Source organism: Mustela putorius, unplaced genomic scaffold, assembly GCF_011764305.1.
Source record: "Mustela putorius furo isolate JIRA1106 unplaced genomic scaffold, ASM1176430v1.1 tig00000242_pilon_pilon_pilon, whole genome shotgun sequence".
In the NCBI taxonomy this organism is placed as follows: domain Eukaryota; kingdom Metazoa; phylum Chordata; class Mammalia; order Carnivora; family Mustelidae; genus Mustela; species Mustela putorius.
In genome coordinates this window covers 15,949,018-15,965,681 of record NW_025421325.1, presented here as the reverse complement: position 1 = coordinate 15,965,681, position 16,664 = coordinate 15,949,018, and the positions used below count along the sequence as shown (strand labels likewise).

Sequence of the window (16,664 nt, the reverse complement as noted above, 5' to 3'; positions counted from 1 at the left end):
TCCCGCCTGGAAGTGGTCTGTGCTGTACTTCCATCCCTTAACCTGCCCTATGCTCCACTGGAACCATCTCGCCAAGGTCAGCTACAACCTCCTCATGACCACACCGGTTAACACTCCAATTCCTCATGGAACTGGACCCCGTTGCCAGCTCCGTCCCGGACTCCTGGCATCCCTTGCCCTTGTGGCCAAGCTCTCCTCATTGGCTTCATTCCTCTATCACCCATTCTCCTCGGCCTCCTTCTTGACACCCTCCCCATCTTCTAATCTACTTGCTTCACACCCAAACCCACCCTCTCTGGGTGATCTTGCCTATCCTGTGACCACCTGGAGGGTGGACGACCCCTACTTTGGCCTGAACTGTATCCATTCCACATTCATATATCAAAATCCTAACCCCCAGGACCTCGTAATAGGACTGTATTTGGAGACAGGGACTTTAAAGAAGCAATTAAGGTTAAATGAGGTCATTGGGTGGGTTCCAGTCCAACATGACTAACACCCTTGTAAGAAGAGAGTAGGACACAGATACACATAGACAGGAGACCACGTGAGGACATGCAAGAAGACAGCCGTCTATAAGCCAAGGGAAGAGTGCTCCGAAGAACCAACCCTGTAGACATCTTGGTCCAGTCCATGCTATTTGTTACCACGGCCCCAGCAGACTAACACAACCCCTCAATCTCTACCTCCAGCCTCTGCCTCCTGCCCGAGTTCCAGTACGAGCTGCCTTTCAATACCTCCACGTGAGGCAACTCAAACCCGAGTTCCCAGGCTAAACTCATCATCTTGCTCCCCACACCTGCTGTGCCTCCTTGGATTCTCCACCTCCATGGGAGCGCTCTTTCTGCCTCCCGCTTCTGACTCCCTCAACTCCACACTCAGCTGCCAAGTCCTACTGGGTCCTCATCTTAAGTATCTCTTGAACTTGTGCCCTAAAAAAAATGGGCTTGGCTCTGTATTTCAGCCCCTTGAGTACCTCTCCAGTCTATGCCCACTCTATCTCATTCTCTCCCACATCCCCCTCCCAGCTCTGACTCTGGTCAGAGCTCTCTCTGCCAGGCTCCCTTGGGACTTGGCGGTTGTTATGAACTACTTCCTTGGCTCCTGGCTGGGCCATCTGCACTGGCTACTGTCTCCAGTGTCAAGTCCCAGAGCAGGTTGCTTAGTCTGTTGGTTTGTTGAGGAGAAGAAGGGGATACCCAAGTTTCCCAGCTGAAGCCTGAGAGGAAGGCATGGGATGTATCTCAGTGGGGGTCCCTGCCACATCTTGCCCCATGACCAGCATGGAGGGGTCATCCCCCTAAGAAGTAGAAAAGGGAAAGCCTGAGAATTCTAGAGGCACGAGGGCTAAAGGGAAAATCAATCCTTGCAGCAGGTGGTCAGAATATTATTCTGTGGTCTCAGGAATTACCCTGGAGTTTCGAATGCTGACCCCACAGGAGGCCTCAGCCAACACGCCTGGCACAGAACAGAATGTAAGATGCTTTCTGAACCCCACTTGGGGTGAACAGGGGTCTAGACTTGCCCTCTAGCACTGGTGGGGAAGATTGTAGCTGGCTGAGCCAGGCCTAGGTGGCATCAAAGGACTCCAGGTCTGGGCTGGTTCCAGCCAGACCCTTGTGGGCCTCCCTGGCTTAGCCACACCTTGTCCCTGCCAAACAGTTCCATGAAATGTCCTTATCCCAAAATAGTCCTACTTTCTTGAGCCAAGGCTCAGGCAGTTATTTGCCAATTATTTGCCAATCAGACTCAGTACTGGTACTGCAGGGATCAACGCCGCCTCCCATCATAGCTGTGCAATCCCTTTCTTACCACCAACTGGGAGATCTGGGAATCTATTTCCACCAAACACCATGCCTCTGAGTAAGGGGGCCTTCAGAATGTAGGGCTTTGCCCTCTGGCTTCATGCATTAAAAATTCTGAGGTAAGGATTTTAGACCTGGTTCTAAGTAACTGTATTCTTCTTTTATCACTGACTAGATGCCACTGGGGACATATTTTAATACTGAATTAGATAATTTATGTGTGTTACCTGATATAATCCTCAGATTCAATACTTCAAGGTCGGTATCTCCAACTTTCTTTTTGGATGAGGAAACTAGGGCTTAATAAGTTTAAATGACAGGCTCAAGGTCACAGCTTAGAAGTGGCAGAGCCAGCAGTCAAGGCCAGGTCAACTGGATAGCCAATCCCACCCTACCCATGTTGGGTCAGTAATGCTTACATCATTCACTATTTCAACTGTGCAGAGGGTCTACTCATATTGAATGATAAGGTGACCATGGAGGCGCTTGAAGACCAAGGACCTTGAACCATAGATTTGACTCCCATAGACTTAGTGATTACCAGGCATTTCAGGGCTGCTGCATGCTACCCATCCATCCACGTGTCCATCCGTGCATCTGTGTATTCATGAAACCAATTATCTATCCATCCATCCATCCATCCACATATCTGTATGTCTGTGCAACTGTAAATCCATGCACCCAGCTGTCCATGCATCCATCCATGCATCCATGCATCCATCCATCCATCCATGCATCGATCCATCTCTCCAGTCAGCCAGCCAGCCAACATGGTTTTCGTTCATTCCCAAAACATCGCCATCAGTCAGAAGTCATCCTTTCCACCCTCCATCATCTGGATCCACATTCCTTGTGTGTTACCTTGGGCAGCCAGCCCAATGCAAAGTTAGCCCACCCGCTTGGCTGTGAAGAAGCCATTGTAAAGGGAATCCTGGGCACCTGCTACAGCTCAGTGCAGAGTTAATGCCTTCCCAGAGCACCCAACCTCCCTTCTCACCCATATGTCTGCCAACCCCAGGCAGTTCCTCTGAGCTTCACTGACCTGCTCAGAAAGGGATGTGACCACAGTATCCTTGAGGCAAGGAAGATCTAGAAAGGTCAGCCCACTCCCCTATTCAGGGGGCCTGCAGAGCCCCCCGGGGCCGTCAGTGGAGCATGACCTACCGGTCAGCATCCTCCCTTTATTTTCTGAGGTTGAGCAGGGGCGAGGAAGATGCCAGTACCTCTTCCAGGGTGGAGGGGAAGGAGACCTCCTGCAAGTGGAACTGGGGCACACACTGCAGGGTGACGGTGAGGATCACTCCCAGGCAGCCCAGGTGCACCCGCGCCGCCTGGAACACCTCTGCGTTGCTGGACTCGGAGCACTTCAGAATGGTCCCATCGGCCGTCAGCAGGGTCAGTGCCACCACCTAGCCGTGGAGAGCAGTGCTTCAGAACCCCGGTGGCATTCCCTTTAGACCCCAGCTGAGGCCTTCCCTGCCCTGTATGTCCTGGGAAGCCAGGAGGGGAGGTGTCTATCCCCGGAAGATCAATGCCACCTGGCCACAGGGCAATGGGGAACCGGAGAATCTGTCCAGCAGCATCAGCCCCCACACTCTTACCCCCAGTGCCCATTTCCAGAGGAATCCTCTTTTCTCACCGGTTTAAGTACTTCTCCACACCCTGCTACCTGCTAATTCAGATGGAAATTGCTTTTGACATGTGTAGTTGGCGGCTGGGGGCTCCGGGTGAGAGAACGGACAAAGCCAAACTAATTCTCATTAACAGCGACCAATTCCAGAGGGAGGAAATTGGCAGAAATGGGGCACAATGGCCATCTGTAGGAGTGAGGGCATCAGAATCATTTTTGTAGAAACCAGATTTTGTTCATGATCCAGAGCTGTGAGTAAGAACTGGCCAGTGAAACCCCTCGGCAGGGTCCAGCCACAGATAAAGGTAGGCACTTCTCTACTAGCTGTGTGACCTTGGGCATGTTACCCAACCTCTCTGTTTCCTCATCTGCAAAATGAGGACAATAACTGTCTCAGAGACAGTGTGTGCCATATCCAGCTGAGTATCTGCTGTACAGGGGACGTTGAAATGTCAATCCCCCTCCCCTCGATCCCGGCCCTTGGCATAATATAAAACAGCAGGCCTCTCCCGCTCCTTTCCAGCTGAGCTCCCTAAGAAAAGGGGATAGAAAATCTGTGCATTTCGATGTTGTGGTTACCCAGAATTATTTCATACTCTGCTGAACATTCCCCCCGAGCTTGGAGAGAGTCGTGGAATGTCCACAGAGGGCTCCATGTGCCAGAGGATCAGGTCCCACAAAGACCAGCATGCTTTGCTGTGGCAGCTCTTGCCTGTGGGAGGGGCCGAGCGCAATGAACACAGGTGCCCTTGGTTGGTTTCCCCTTTCCTGGCTCAGGCCAGGACACCCTTTACCTGCCTGGGGATTCTGCGGGGCTTTGTGGTAGAAAGAGGGAAGGGAGAAGGACAAGAGCAGCCAGAGTCTGTGCACAATGGTGATGAGAAAGCAAAGTTTTAAGGCCAAGTGTGAACTAGGTTTCCCATATGGTATACAAGAAAATAAATATTTTTTTTTTTCCCATGTGGTATACAAGAAAACAAATATGTATTTTTTTTTTTAAAAAGAATCTCTTGGAAATTGCTTTTGGGCTGTTTTCCTTTGATCTCAGAGCCACTCTGAGACCAGAGCACATAGGATCCAGTCCCCAGAAGTCACATGCAGGCAATGCTTGCTGGGGCATCTGCTTACCTCAGGAGAGAGCCACACACCTGGGTAGTTGACTAGGGGTCACTTAAGTGACCCCTGTGGTCCAATCCCCAGCCATCCTGAAATTGTTTTACAGCACAGAGTGGGAGCTTCAGAAAGGCCCCTGTCTTACAAGCAAAACCCATCACAAATGCTTATTGAGCACTAACTGTGTGCGCTCTTTTAAGTACCCCGGATGCATTGCAGTTGTGACCACCCCCATTTTCCAGGTGAGCAAACCAAGGAGGCCAGAGGTAGAGACAGGGATCTCTCCCAGCCCCAACAGTGAGCAGCCGGCCTCCCCAGGCACACAGCTGGGCCTGTCAGGAAGTCCCTCTAACACGCAGCTCCCAACACAGAAATCACACATTGTCCTTGGCTCAGCCACATAGGTAACATAAGCTACCTCCTTCTCTCTGAATTACAGAAGAAAACACGGAGGTCTGGAGAATTTAAAGAAGTTGCCTACAGGCGCATGCCTACTGTATATGGGAGGCAGCTTTTGAACCCAGATCCAAGTCCCGAGTCTGGTGGGTAACCAGTTCCCCAGACCGGTCTCTCCTGAAGTTTAAGAAATGCTTTTCAATGGTGATCAGGGGCAGATCTGGGCCCACACTCGCTGGACTCCACTCCAGGTGGCCCCCGCTCTGGTCCTGGCCCCTCCCCTCCCTTGCTAACCTCGGGAGACCTCTTGCTCTGTTTGGCTCAGAGGGGATGGAAGCTCTCGCCCTACTTGCCCTTTTCCACAGGGTGGCCTGGACATTCCTGAGAGGTAGGGGTGTCTCATCACTGGTGTCTGTTGCAGACAAATGAAGCTTAAAGGAGAGAGAGTGGGTGGAAGGCATCTGCTAGAGGGAGGAAGCTGGGCTGGCTGAGACCCAGGTGGAGCTGAGCTGACACTGCCCACAAAGCTCCTGATTTCCTGGGGCTGCCTGGAAGAGGTGTTCATCCCACCCCCCACCCCATGGCCATCAGTGGCCGTCAGCGGAGCAGCCAAGTGGGGGGACTCACCTGGGTGGCCAGGATGCCGTGTTTGATCCCAGTGTTGTGCGTTCCAGACCCAATGACGCCCCCTGCGGTCACATCTGACACAGCTCCCAGGCTGAGCTCAGCAGGAGGGAGTGAAAGGAACACAAGGGACTGGCGGTTAGGCTTCCCTGGGACCATACCCTCTCTCTCCTGGGCTGCAGGATGAGGCCCCTCAGAGCAGAATAATAAATTCATCTCTTGTCTAGGCTCTGGCCCCAAAATGTACCGTGACCTAGTTTGTCTGACGTGGCGGCCCTTCCCTTCTCTGAGCCTCTGCCTCCTTGTCTCAGGGGCCTGTCAGTTAAGCTGGTGGGGGCATGGTCCAGCTCTGAGGTGGCCTGGCTGCCCAGCTCTGGGGTTTCTGCAGGGTGGACCATCCCTTTCCACGGGCCGCATCTGCCAACAGTATCTTCCCCACCAAGCGAAGGCCCAAACGCTCCTGCGAACACCTCTAGCCCCAGTCTGTCAAGGCCCGCAGAGTCCCTGAGGGAGTGACCTGGTTCGAACGGCTCACACAGGTGACCCAGGAAGGTATGAGGAGGCAGGAGCTTCCCTGAACCCACAGGAGAGGAGGAGGAAGAGGAGCTGGTCACCTCTCAGGGTCCCCAGGATGAGCCCAGGTCTCTCAGCCCAGAGTCCTGGGCCCTGGAAGGAACACTAACAGCACTGCGTGTGAACCCGGGGACCAGAGTCCCGAGGGGGAGCAGGAGCCCTCTAGAGGCAGGCTCTGGGGGCAGGAATTAGAAAGATGTGCCCAGAACTCAGGGTCAAGGGAAAAGCGTGCTCAAAAATGCTACTTCTTAGAAGCGTCCTCTGACACATCCCAGCCATAGCTTAAAGGAGAAGGAAACCGATATTTATTTTACTAAAGGCTCCGGGGTGTCGCAGGGGTGGGAGCAGTGTGTGCTACCCAGCATCATCACGACAGAGCAGCCCACGGGAGAAACAGGCTCAGTGGCTGAAGCCATGTGCCCACCACCTCACGCACCCAGGCTCCCCGCACACACTGAGGGTCTCTGAGGCAGGTGGGCCCTGACTCCCAGAGACACTGCAGGACACCTGCGGTGAAGGCAGTGATTAGGAAGATCAGCCTCAGACCTTCCTCTAGAGGCGATGAGACCTGGGGGACCGTCCTGGCAGAACAGGGAGAGGACGAAGAAACCCATGCCTCTCCAACCTCCCCTCACTCACCCCCATTATCACGTTTGTCTCTAGCCTTGTCTCTCTGTCCACATGAGTTGGTTTACTTCTGAAAATACCAGAATGGATTTTCTTTTTTATTTTTTTTAATTTATTTTTATTTTTTTAAAGAATTTATTTATTTATTTGACAGACAGAGATCACAAGTAGGCAGAGAGGCAGGCAGAGAGAGAGAGGAGGAAGCAGGCTCCCTGCTGAGCAGAGAGCCCGATGCCGGACTCGATCCCAGGACTCTGGGATCATGACCTGAGCCGAAGGCAGTGGCTCAACCCACTGAGCCACCCAGGCGCCCGGATTTTCTTTTTTAAAAGAAAGATTCTATTTACTTATCTGAGAGAGAGAGAGAGAGACGGAGTAGGAACAGGGGGGAGTGGGGGAGGGTCAGAGGCTGAGAGAGAAGCAGACTCCACACTGAGCAGAGAGCTTGATGTGGGAGTAAATCCCAGGACCCTGAGATTGTGACCTGAGCCAAAGGTAGACTCTTAACGGACTGAGCCACCTAGGCATCTGGAAAATACCAGAATGTTAAAAGAGGATCATGGAATCCTGCTCTCAGGAAATCCTCCAACGTGAGGAAAGGCATAGCACAAAGACGTTCATCACAGCCTTACGTCGAATTGTGACCACCTGAGAAGGACCTCAGTGCCCACAAAGGGGTGGTTCATGGAATTCAATGTGTCTCCTCTTCTCCACGTAGCCTACCAGACTAAAAAACAATATGGAAATGGGCCTGTGACCACTGTGTTCAAAGAAGTAAACTGGATTACAGTGAGGCCCTGAGGAAGAGGGGTCAAGGGAGGAAGGGTCAGACTAGCCTCCGAGAAACTGGAGAGAACACGGCCAGAGGAAAGACCACCTCAGAACCTGAGGAGCGAGGCACCAGCGGAGCCAGAAGGTCAGTGAGCACAGATTTTACTGAGCCGTTACATGGGCCATCGTTAACTCATCCAGATCTCTGAGCGCCCTGTTTTCAGACCCATTTTCTACACCTGAGGCCCAGACGGGTCAAGGAGCTTGACTAACAGGGAACAGCAACATTTGTACCCAGGCCCTCTGCTTCTGAAGCTGGGGTCTATATCAAGCTGCTGCCCTGCCTCCTCCAGTCCACCACATGGGGGAGTATTCCAGAATTTTCCAGATATGTGACGTCGGGAAGCCACTTAGCCTCAGACCCCGGCTTCTTCCTCTGGAACGAGGCTTCTATTCCTCACCTGTCAAGCACCCAGCGCAGGGCACCCACCCTCTCTGACTCAGCTCTGTTCTTCTCTTCAGCCCCCCAGCCAGATACTCCTGGAGTCCCCACAAGCATCCTTAGAGCTGTCTACCCAGCTCCTATGCGATATACAGGGTAAGACTCCTGACTCCCTCTGAGTTACAGAAGGGCCCCAGGCAAGCATCCACTTGAGGAGGATTGGGTCCCCAGAGGGGAAGAGAGACAAACCATGAACAAGCCTCAGAGTCCAGAAGTTAATGCCCATCATGACTAAAACATGTCTCCTCCTATCATCACTGGTCACAGATTCTGTCCCACTATCTGCTCAGGGCGCCTGTGTGCCCCCCTCCTCATCCAGGACTTTTGCTTGTGCCTGAATCCCCTCTTTCCTCTTTTTTTCTGATTTATACCTGGTTACCCTTTAGGACTCAGTCCAGGGGCCCCTTCTGCAGGCCCCCTGATTCCTATCCCCTCATATGTTCCCCTGTCTGCCAAGGCTGAGAGCCCCACAGTGCCCCCAGATACTTCTCTGACTTGAACCCACTGTCTTGCATTGAGCTTATCATTTGGGGTGTTGGTCTGTCCCTTGACAGGAGTTCCTAGGGTGTTACTCATCTTTGCCTCTTAAGGGCCTGAACAAGACCTACACATAGTAGACACCTCATAAATGTTTGAGTTGCCATGATGTTTGGAGAAGCAGGAACAGAATAGATGATTTCCAGAGTAAAAAGATGTAGCAGTGCCTCCAGGCCTGTGGTAAGAGAGCTCAGGCAAATGGACCACCCATGCTTAAAAACAAACAACAGGCTTCCGTGAGTGCAGTTTCCAGCTGCAAAGGGACTGCTACCCCACTATCCAAAACACCTGCCATCTTTATCCAATGGTTGAAATTCTACAGTTAGACATTCAATACTTTGGCTACATCTGACACCTGTTTCAGTGGAAATCCCCCAATATTAAATCCCGGTGATGACTGACACATTTGCTAGGGAGATGAGTACACCCATAGGTAAAGATGCCCCAAAGTCCTGTGGCTCCGGTAGCAGGTCCTTTGGTTCCTCTGCACTTAGTTGGCATACCCTTCTGTCTGGGTCCCTACAATTGTCTATTGTAAGTTTTAAGAAAAATTTAATCCACAGTTTTCCAGCCCCTTTACAAGACTCTTCCTTAATGCTCGGCTCGTCTCTGACCTGTTTCTTTGTATTCTCACAAGACAGTCCCTGAACTCATGGGGGATGGGAGACAGGTACGCCACAAAGAAAAGAACAGGGGTCCAGAGAAAGGGGGTGTGCCCTGGGAAGTGTTTCTCTCTCTCCTGCCAGATCCTTGAGCGTCCAGCTGAGACCCCAAGCAAGGGGTGGAGGGCAGCATTGGCCCATCAGGAATGGGAGAAGTGGCTCTTACTTGGACAAGGCCAGGCCATGCTTGCCCAGCTGTGGGTGCAGGTCAGCCAGGAGGATGCCAGCCTCCACAGTCACCTGCTTCTTCTCTATGTCCACCTGCAAGAGACCAACATAGGCTGGGGTCGGCTAGGCTCTCACCCAGCCCCCACCCGGAAGCCACTGCCCCACGAATAAGAACGTATCTGTCCCAGCCTGCGGTCAGCTCAAGCCTCCGCTGGCTGCAGGCAACCAAAGCGAGGATGGGCAGAGCTCTGGATTTGCTGGAGTTCTGGGAATACCGTCATCCCCCCTTATCTACAGGGGATGCTTTCCAAGACCCCCAGTGGATGCCTAAAAATGTAGATAACACTGACCTTTACATAGACCATGTTTTTCCCTACATACACACACTTATGATAAAGTTTAATTTGTAAATTATGCACGGTCAGAGAATAACAACCATAACTAAAAATTAAATAGGACAATTATAACAATATACTGTAATGAAGGTTACGGGACTGCAGTCTTTCTTAAGGTATCTTATACTGTGCACAGCCTTTCTCGTCCTGTAAGGATGTGAGATGGTAAAATGCCCATGTGATGGGAAGAAATGAGGTGAAGGACATAGGAACTCCGACATAGGATTAGGCTACTGTTGACCTTCTGATGATACGTCCTTCTGTCCTTCTATGCCCTTCCAATCATCTGCTTTCCAATGGCAGTTTACAGTGGGTTACTGAAACCACAGAGAGCAAAACTGTAGGTAAGTGGGGGCTGCTGTGTTCTGTGGAACCCCTTCTTCTTGCAGGGGAAGGAAAGGAGGAGCAAGGAAGAGAAGGGGTTCGCTCAAGGTCACTGGCAGAACTGGGTTAGAGTTCAGGTCTCCTAATGGCCACTACTGTGCTTTCTCCCGATCTCACCACACCCCCCAGACCAGGACGGTGGGATTCCCATAAAGCCGTGCAGAGTCGCCAACTAGGGAGGGTCTAACCCTGCAAGGGGCTTGAGTTGCTAGATGGAGTCCAAATTCTCCACTTACTCTCAGCTGGGGAAGGTCTGAGGCAAAGACTGGGAACTGGAAGGGGACGGGAGGTTCCTGCCATGGGCGAGGAGGGCACTAGAAGATTCCTGGCAGCCCTGGGAGGTTAGAGCAGAGTCTCTTCTTTCACAGGGAGGCGCACCAAGTTCAGGGACTTGAAGTCACTCCCCCAAGGTCACGTGAGCCTGGGAGGGGGGTGGAACTGAGAGGAGAATTTACCTCTGTGTGACTCCAGAGCACAAGCTCATTGCACCAACCCTGAGCACAGAGCCGGGCAAAATCAATTGTTGGGGGCCAGTCCTCACTAATTAGCAATCAGAGTTAATTACTGCCATGACTGACATCTTGACCAGCGTGGAGACTTTCAGCCTGAACAAAGAAGGAAATAATAGGAATTCAGAACCTCTGCTGGCAGGGCTGGGTGGAGAGGAGGTTACTTGGCAAAAACTACAACTCGGGGCAGCGGGCCCTGGCAGGGGAGAATAGGAGCTCTCCTATTCTCAGGCACCTGTCTGGCCTCTTCGCCCTGGCAGGTGTCCAGGAGGCCTGGGTGGGGCACTGCCCAAGTGCTGGCTGAACTGCACAGATGGTATCTCAGCACAGTGCTGGTGTCCGACTCCTGAGTTTGTACCCAGCTCTGTTACTGATTGGCTGTGCAACCCTAGGCAAGTCGCTCACCCTCTCAGATCTTGTTTCCCCACATGTAAAACGAGCTAAGCATCCATCCTTCCGGATTTGTCACTGCGAGTTCATCTTGGTAGGGTCTGACTTGCAGTTACAGAAAAGCAGAGGGGGGCCTGGCGGAACGGGGTGAACATCCTCCCTGTGGCCACAAGGAGGCGCGCGCACACCTGACAAGAGGCCTGAGGCGTCCCACGGAGGGCTAGGAGGAGGGGTGATCACGGGCAGTTAGGAAGTGGGGTGTCACTTTGGATTCGGGGCAGGGACGGGATCAGGCCTGATGGCAGAAGCTGAGGCGTTTCCTGGGGCTGGGGTGCAGACTGAGGCTGCGGGCCAGCAGAGGTGGGGAGCCGAGGTCTCTGAGTACCTGGAGAACCCGGTTCATCTTGCCCATGTGGATCATGAAGCCATCAGTGCAGGCGATGTCTGACGGCGAGTGGCCACCGCCCACCACCTTCACCCGCTTGTTCTGCTGCCTGGCGAGGGCCAGCACCTGCCAAGAGGATGCCCGAGTCAGCCCCAGCTCCTGCCCTTCTCCCTCAGGCAGCTGAGACCTGGCGGGGCCGCAGCGGGGCCGGCCGCCCAGGCTTTGCACCCCTGGCCTCCAAGGCCCCTGCCTGGCTGAAGGCCGCTGTGCACTGCACTCAGGGAAAGGGAGCCAGAGTGCAGGACCAGGAAGTAGGCGGGATGGAAAACAGAGGAATCAGCCTAGGGTGGGGTCCCTGTGCGTTCTCCCCGCAGAGGCTGGGGGCTCTTCCGGGTGCACCTGATGGCATTCTTCCCCAGCACAAAACCTTTCAAGGGCACCTGAACGCCACAGGCGCCTCATCTTGGCCTACTTGGGCTCGGCGGCCTCCCGAGCTGGAATGAGGGCCCCTGGGGCGGACAGTGGCTTGATTTGACTTGGTACCTGCCTGTGTCCATACCATGTCCAGGCCCACTAGTCTCTGGTGATCACTGAATAAAGAAATATATCAATGCATGGTATTGCTCAAATGAATGCATTCCCTTTCACCCTCGGGTCCCAGCTCAAAACCCTCACATCTGGTCCATGGAACACTGGTTTGACAACGGGTACCACAGGGGTTCCATGAGCAAGTGAGACTGGGAAGTGCTATCTTCACTGGCTCCTTCCTCCACCTGGGATGCCTGCGACACGTTTAAGACTACAGGCTCTCCAACAAAGAAATCTGTTTAACATCATCTTCTGTAAGCCTCCTGACCATACAACCTAGTTTTAGGATCCTATTAGCCCTCCGGGGAGACATCAGCCCACAGTGGCCTCAGCCTGCTAGGAATTCACAATTGTGTAGGCTAGTACAGCTGAAGGAGGCCTTGGCCTATAGCCATCTCAGCATACGTCCAGCTTTTCCCTCAGCTCAGAAGGAAGACAGTTGCCTCGGCATTCAAGGCCCTCTGCTCCCACTTTCTCAGCTTTCCTCTTCTGCCCTCTGCCCACTCCTCCCCTCCAGGCACATCTGTCCCCACCCCTGACCCGTCCAGTGCCTCCCCAGGCCATGCTCCTCACTTTCCTTTGCTCACAGTGCCCTTCCCCAGCCCCCCTCTGGAGCTTTTATCCATTCTCCTGGGCCCAGCTCAATCACTTTTCCTGTGTGTAGCTTTTTCTGCAGGAGAAAGTAGGGGCTTTGAATCAGACAATCCCTGTGTGAATCCTGGATCTGATACCTTTTGATATAGGAAAATAACAAAGCCTCTATTAGCCTCAGTTTACCCATCTGTAAGACAGAATAATTGCAAGCAATTATAAATATGCTGTGAAGGAAACAAGCAAGGGGCAGAGACAGAGAACACTGGGGCCGTGCTGCAGAGAAGGTGGTATTGGAACCCACTGAGGAGCTGAAGGTTACCCTGAGACCTAAAGGATGAAAAGGAGTTAGTCATGTGAAGAGTGAAGGGACAAGCATTCTTGGCTGTGGGAACAGCAAATACCATGGCCCTGAGGTAGGAAAAGGTTTGGTTTGTTTTAGGAACAAAGGGTGGACCAAGGCCAGGTGATACATGGCCTTGGGAGTCAAGTTACAGTTTTAGTCCACAAACAATAGGGAGCCTCTCAAGGGCTTGAAGCAGGGGAGTAGCCCCATCAATTTACATGAACAAAAAACGTTTCTACTGATGTGGAAATTACATTCCAAGGAAGAAAGAATCTAAGCAGGGAGTCCAGGAACAAGGCCACCCAGGTCATGTCATGGTGGGTGAGGAAGGGACTGGGTGGACTGGGCATGGGGAGCAGCAGCGGTGCTGAAGAGAAGGGGATGGATTCCAGAAACTTCTGGAGCAAGACTTGCTGTTGCCAAATAAGGGAAAGAAAAGACGTGCCCCACTTCTCGGCTTCCAGTTTGAGCAAGGGGGTGCCTCACACAGAGAAAGGCATAAAAGAGGTTGAAATAAAAAACAAAGGAGTCTCAGAACACTGGAAGTGTAGTCTGGGTCATGAAGTCTGGGATGACCTTGAGACACATAAGGAGAACACCCAGAGGAGAGGTCTGAGCTGGAAGTGCATGCAATGCTGGTAGCCAGTGGTGGCCCGGTCAGTTGTAACAGGGAGCCTGGACTGCCTGGCCAGTGGTTCCGGGTGGGAGGTTCGTGGGGCGGTGGCCCTAGCCAGGCACATCCCCAGTCCCTTCCTCCTCTCCGGGGCAGGGCCTGGTCTCCAGCCCTGAATGCGTGCTTACCTCTCTGACCTCCTCCACGGACGTGGGCTGATAGTACATCTCTGGGCAACAGCCATAGGTCCTAGCCCAGTTCTGGAACTTGACTCCTTTGTACCCATGGACCTGTGAGAGGAAAAGAGCTGGGTGGCCACAGACTCATGGCTGCAAGCTGCCCAGAAGCCCTGCCACGCTCCCGCCATCGTAGGGTGGGAGGCTGGGGTCCGGGTGCCAAGCCAGGCTCCTCTGCCTGGGTCACCCCGCAGGGCCGCTGGGAAGATGCCACATGCGTGGCATGTCTGAACCCAAGCAGCTCCGCGTGGGACTCCCTGTGATCTCCCTTGACCCCTGGCGGCCACAGGGCAGATCACGCAGGAAACGTCCATTCTCAGTGGAAGTGACGGGGTCAGGCGTGGAGCCAGGGAAAGCAGGTTTTGGCTCTCCTGTCCCCTCTCTGGCTGGGGCACCTCTCAGAGGGACCCAGCAGAAAGTGGACACCACTGAGCAGGGAGACTGGGGAAGGGGCAGCCCGAGCTCGCCTGGTGGCCCAAGAAGGACTTAGAGCTGCCGGTCACCTCTCCCACCAGACTTCTCCTGCCGGGAAGAGCCAAGTCTGGGAGACTCCACAGCAGCCTTCCTGGCATCTGCACCAAAGCAGGGAGCACTGAGGATAAGCCTCCTATTTGCTGCAAGCGGCCTGTGTACCCAGCACTGTATTGAGATCCTCTATACATCGTATCTTACTTAGACCTTCTAATAATGCACAAAATAGGTAACAGTACTCCCATTTTCAGGAGCCAAAATGGAAGTTCAGAGACGTTTAGTAACTTCCCCAAGCACACACAGCAGTCAAGTGAAGACACCAGAGTTCAACCCAGGTCTTCCCCTCGCACGCTTTCCCCAACACCCCAGTGCCACCCCTAGAGCCTCAAGTCCAATTCAAGAGGGTCCCTGTGGCCTAATTTTGTCCTCTCCTTCCTGGTTCCCTGGCCCAGCCTGAGCGCCGCCCTCCTGGGCTGACCATACCATGGCTCCAGGAGTGGGTCAGTGGCCTCAGGCTTCCTCAGGGAGCAGAACGCCCAGTAGTAGGGTGCAGAGGCGAGGTGGAACGAGGGTCTGGAGCAGACAGCACCAGCAACCTCAGTGCTCACCGTGGGCTCTGTATCTTCTACTGCATACCAAGGGGCTTGGGGCTTCTGGCAAAGGTGGGTAAACAGTGTTGCGACAGGCTCCACCCAGACAAACAGCAGCTCAGGCCTGCCCCCTGCCTGGGGGGGCCTTCCCAGCCGGGGAGGCGAAGAGCTGTGTTGAGAGGCCACTGTTCTGTTGCTGGAGGCTGCTTGAGCTCTGAACTCAGCTCTAGGCATTCTGGAACCAGAGGATCCTGCCGTTTCAAAACTGGGTCCCTAATTCCATAGGTCAGGGGAGGCTGTGATGTGGGGGTCCGTGGGGGTCTTAAATAGGGGCTCCCTTGGTCTGTACTTTGAGGAAGGTCCATGTGGCATCCTGGGATGGATGGGCTCTGCGTCTGTGTTACTTAGCTCATTTGTCAGGGTTAGGGCATGAATACAGTAAGCGGTCCATCGCTCTAGGGAGACGACAGGACAGGAAGCTGGTGGCTTAGTACAGGCTGGGGGAGGGGAGACAAGAGCCACTCAGCCCAGGCAGAGTCTTCTAGCAGGGGCCTTCCCTTCCCCAGGCTTTAGGGCAGACAGACCTGGGTTCCTCATCCGCGCTTTGCTGTTTGTCTCTGCGCATTTTGTTTTCCTCCTCAAGAAAGTTGGGGCACTTTGGCCTAATTCTCTAGGTTCATATAAAGTTTAGAGCAGACGGATAAGGAGCATCGGGATGCCATGTGAGCTTGAAAGGGTCACAAGCTCTTGCACCTGCCCCAGTAGTGAGCTTGTTGGTGGCAGGGACACTACTGTCTTCTTGCCAACCCTTAGCTGGTGTCTGGCACAGATCCAGCGCCCAAAGCACATTTGTGCAATGAACAAATAGACTGGCCATGGAGCGTCTTGGCTGATCAGATATCTCCAAACCAAGGGCTGGGGTCTAGCGGGAAGCCGGAGCAACAGCTCTGGGGTTGGGGAGGGAGAAAGGCTGGGCTGAAGGAGTGGAACCGGGGTCAAAGATGCTGGAGAAAAGTCCTGGAGAGGGGGAGTGTCGGAGTCACACCAGCACCTCCCAAACCAGGATTCCCATCAGGAGACCCCAGCCCTGCCGACTGCTCGATGGCAGACTCCTGGCCTCCAGGACTGTGAGAGCATCAGTCTCTGCTGCTGAAGTCACTCAGTCTTCACGAGACAGAAGAGCAAGGGCCGGTTCCTGGCTCCCACGTGTGAGCCTGGTTCACTTGGGTGGTTCCCGAGGGAAGAGGTAGGGCCTGCACCCTGCACGGCTGTGGCTCCGTTGTCTGAGAGAAGCCAACTTGGGCCTGGAGGGTTTCCCACAGAACCTCAGACTGCCTGCCTGGGAGCGTCAGGGCTTGGTGAGGGGAACCGTGGTTGGAGGCCTTGGCACTGAGGGGTGGAGAAAGCTCCTGGTTGGCTTGGCTACTGTCCCAAAGCCCTGGAAGGAGGCCTGAGAATCTCGGCCCACAGATGGGGTGAGTATCAAGCCTTGGGGGACAGAGAGGCCCATGGCAGGGAAGAAAGGGAGCACTGAGAGTCAGCCAGGTATCACCCTAAATAACTAACTTGCTTTCCACTCACCCTTCAGCTATGTCTCCACAACTTCAGGCTGAGTGTGTCCTGTTCCCACCACAAATGCCCCCATTCAATCCCAGTCAGACTCATGCTTTCTCCTTTTGGTGAATGCATTCTGCTCTGAGACATTCTGGAACCCAGGTGCTATGGAGTGCAGGATGGGCCTGGAGTGTGCCTCGAACT

The 16,664-nt window shown here is 53.6% G+C and overlaps 1 protein-coding gene across 1 annotated transcript in view; it reads right to left on the bottom strand.

Annotated features, from left to right (window-relative positions):
• The window catches only part of LOC101690348 (L-gulonolactone oxidase), a 31,821-nt gene extending 16,836 nt beyond the window's left edge, over positions 1-14,985 (bottom strand). Inside the window, exons 1-6 of the mRNA XM_004775107.3 lie at positions 14,800-14,985; positions 13,798-13,899; positions 11,472-11,597; positions 9,407-9,501; positions 5,572-5,662; positions 3,029-3,214 (exon numbers count right to left, since the gene is read on the bottom strand). Coding sequence (XP_004775164.1) covers positions 3,029-3,214; positions 5,572-5,662; positions 9,407-9,501; positions 11,472-11,597; positions 13,798-13,899; positions 14,800-14,802 — 603 coding nt within the window. The 5' untranslated portion in view covers positions 14,803-14,985. The remainder of the gene's footprint in view (positions 1-3,028; positions 3,215-5,571; positions 5,663-9,406; positions 9,502-11,471; positions 11,598-13,797; positions 13,900-14,799) is intronic.
• Between the last annotated feature and the right edge of the window lie 1,679 nt (positions 14,986-16,664).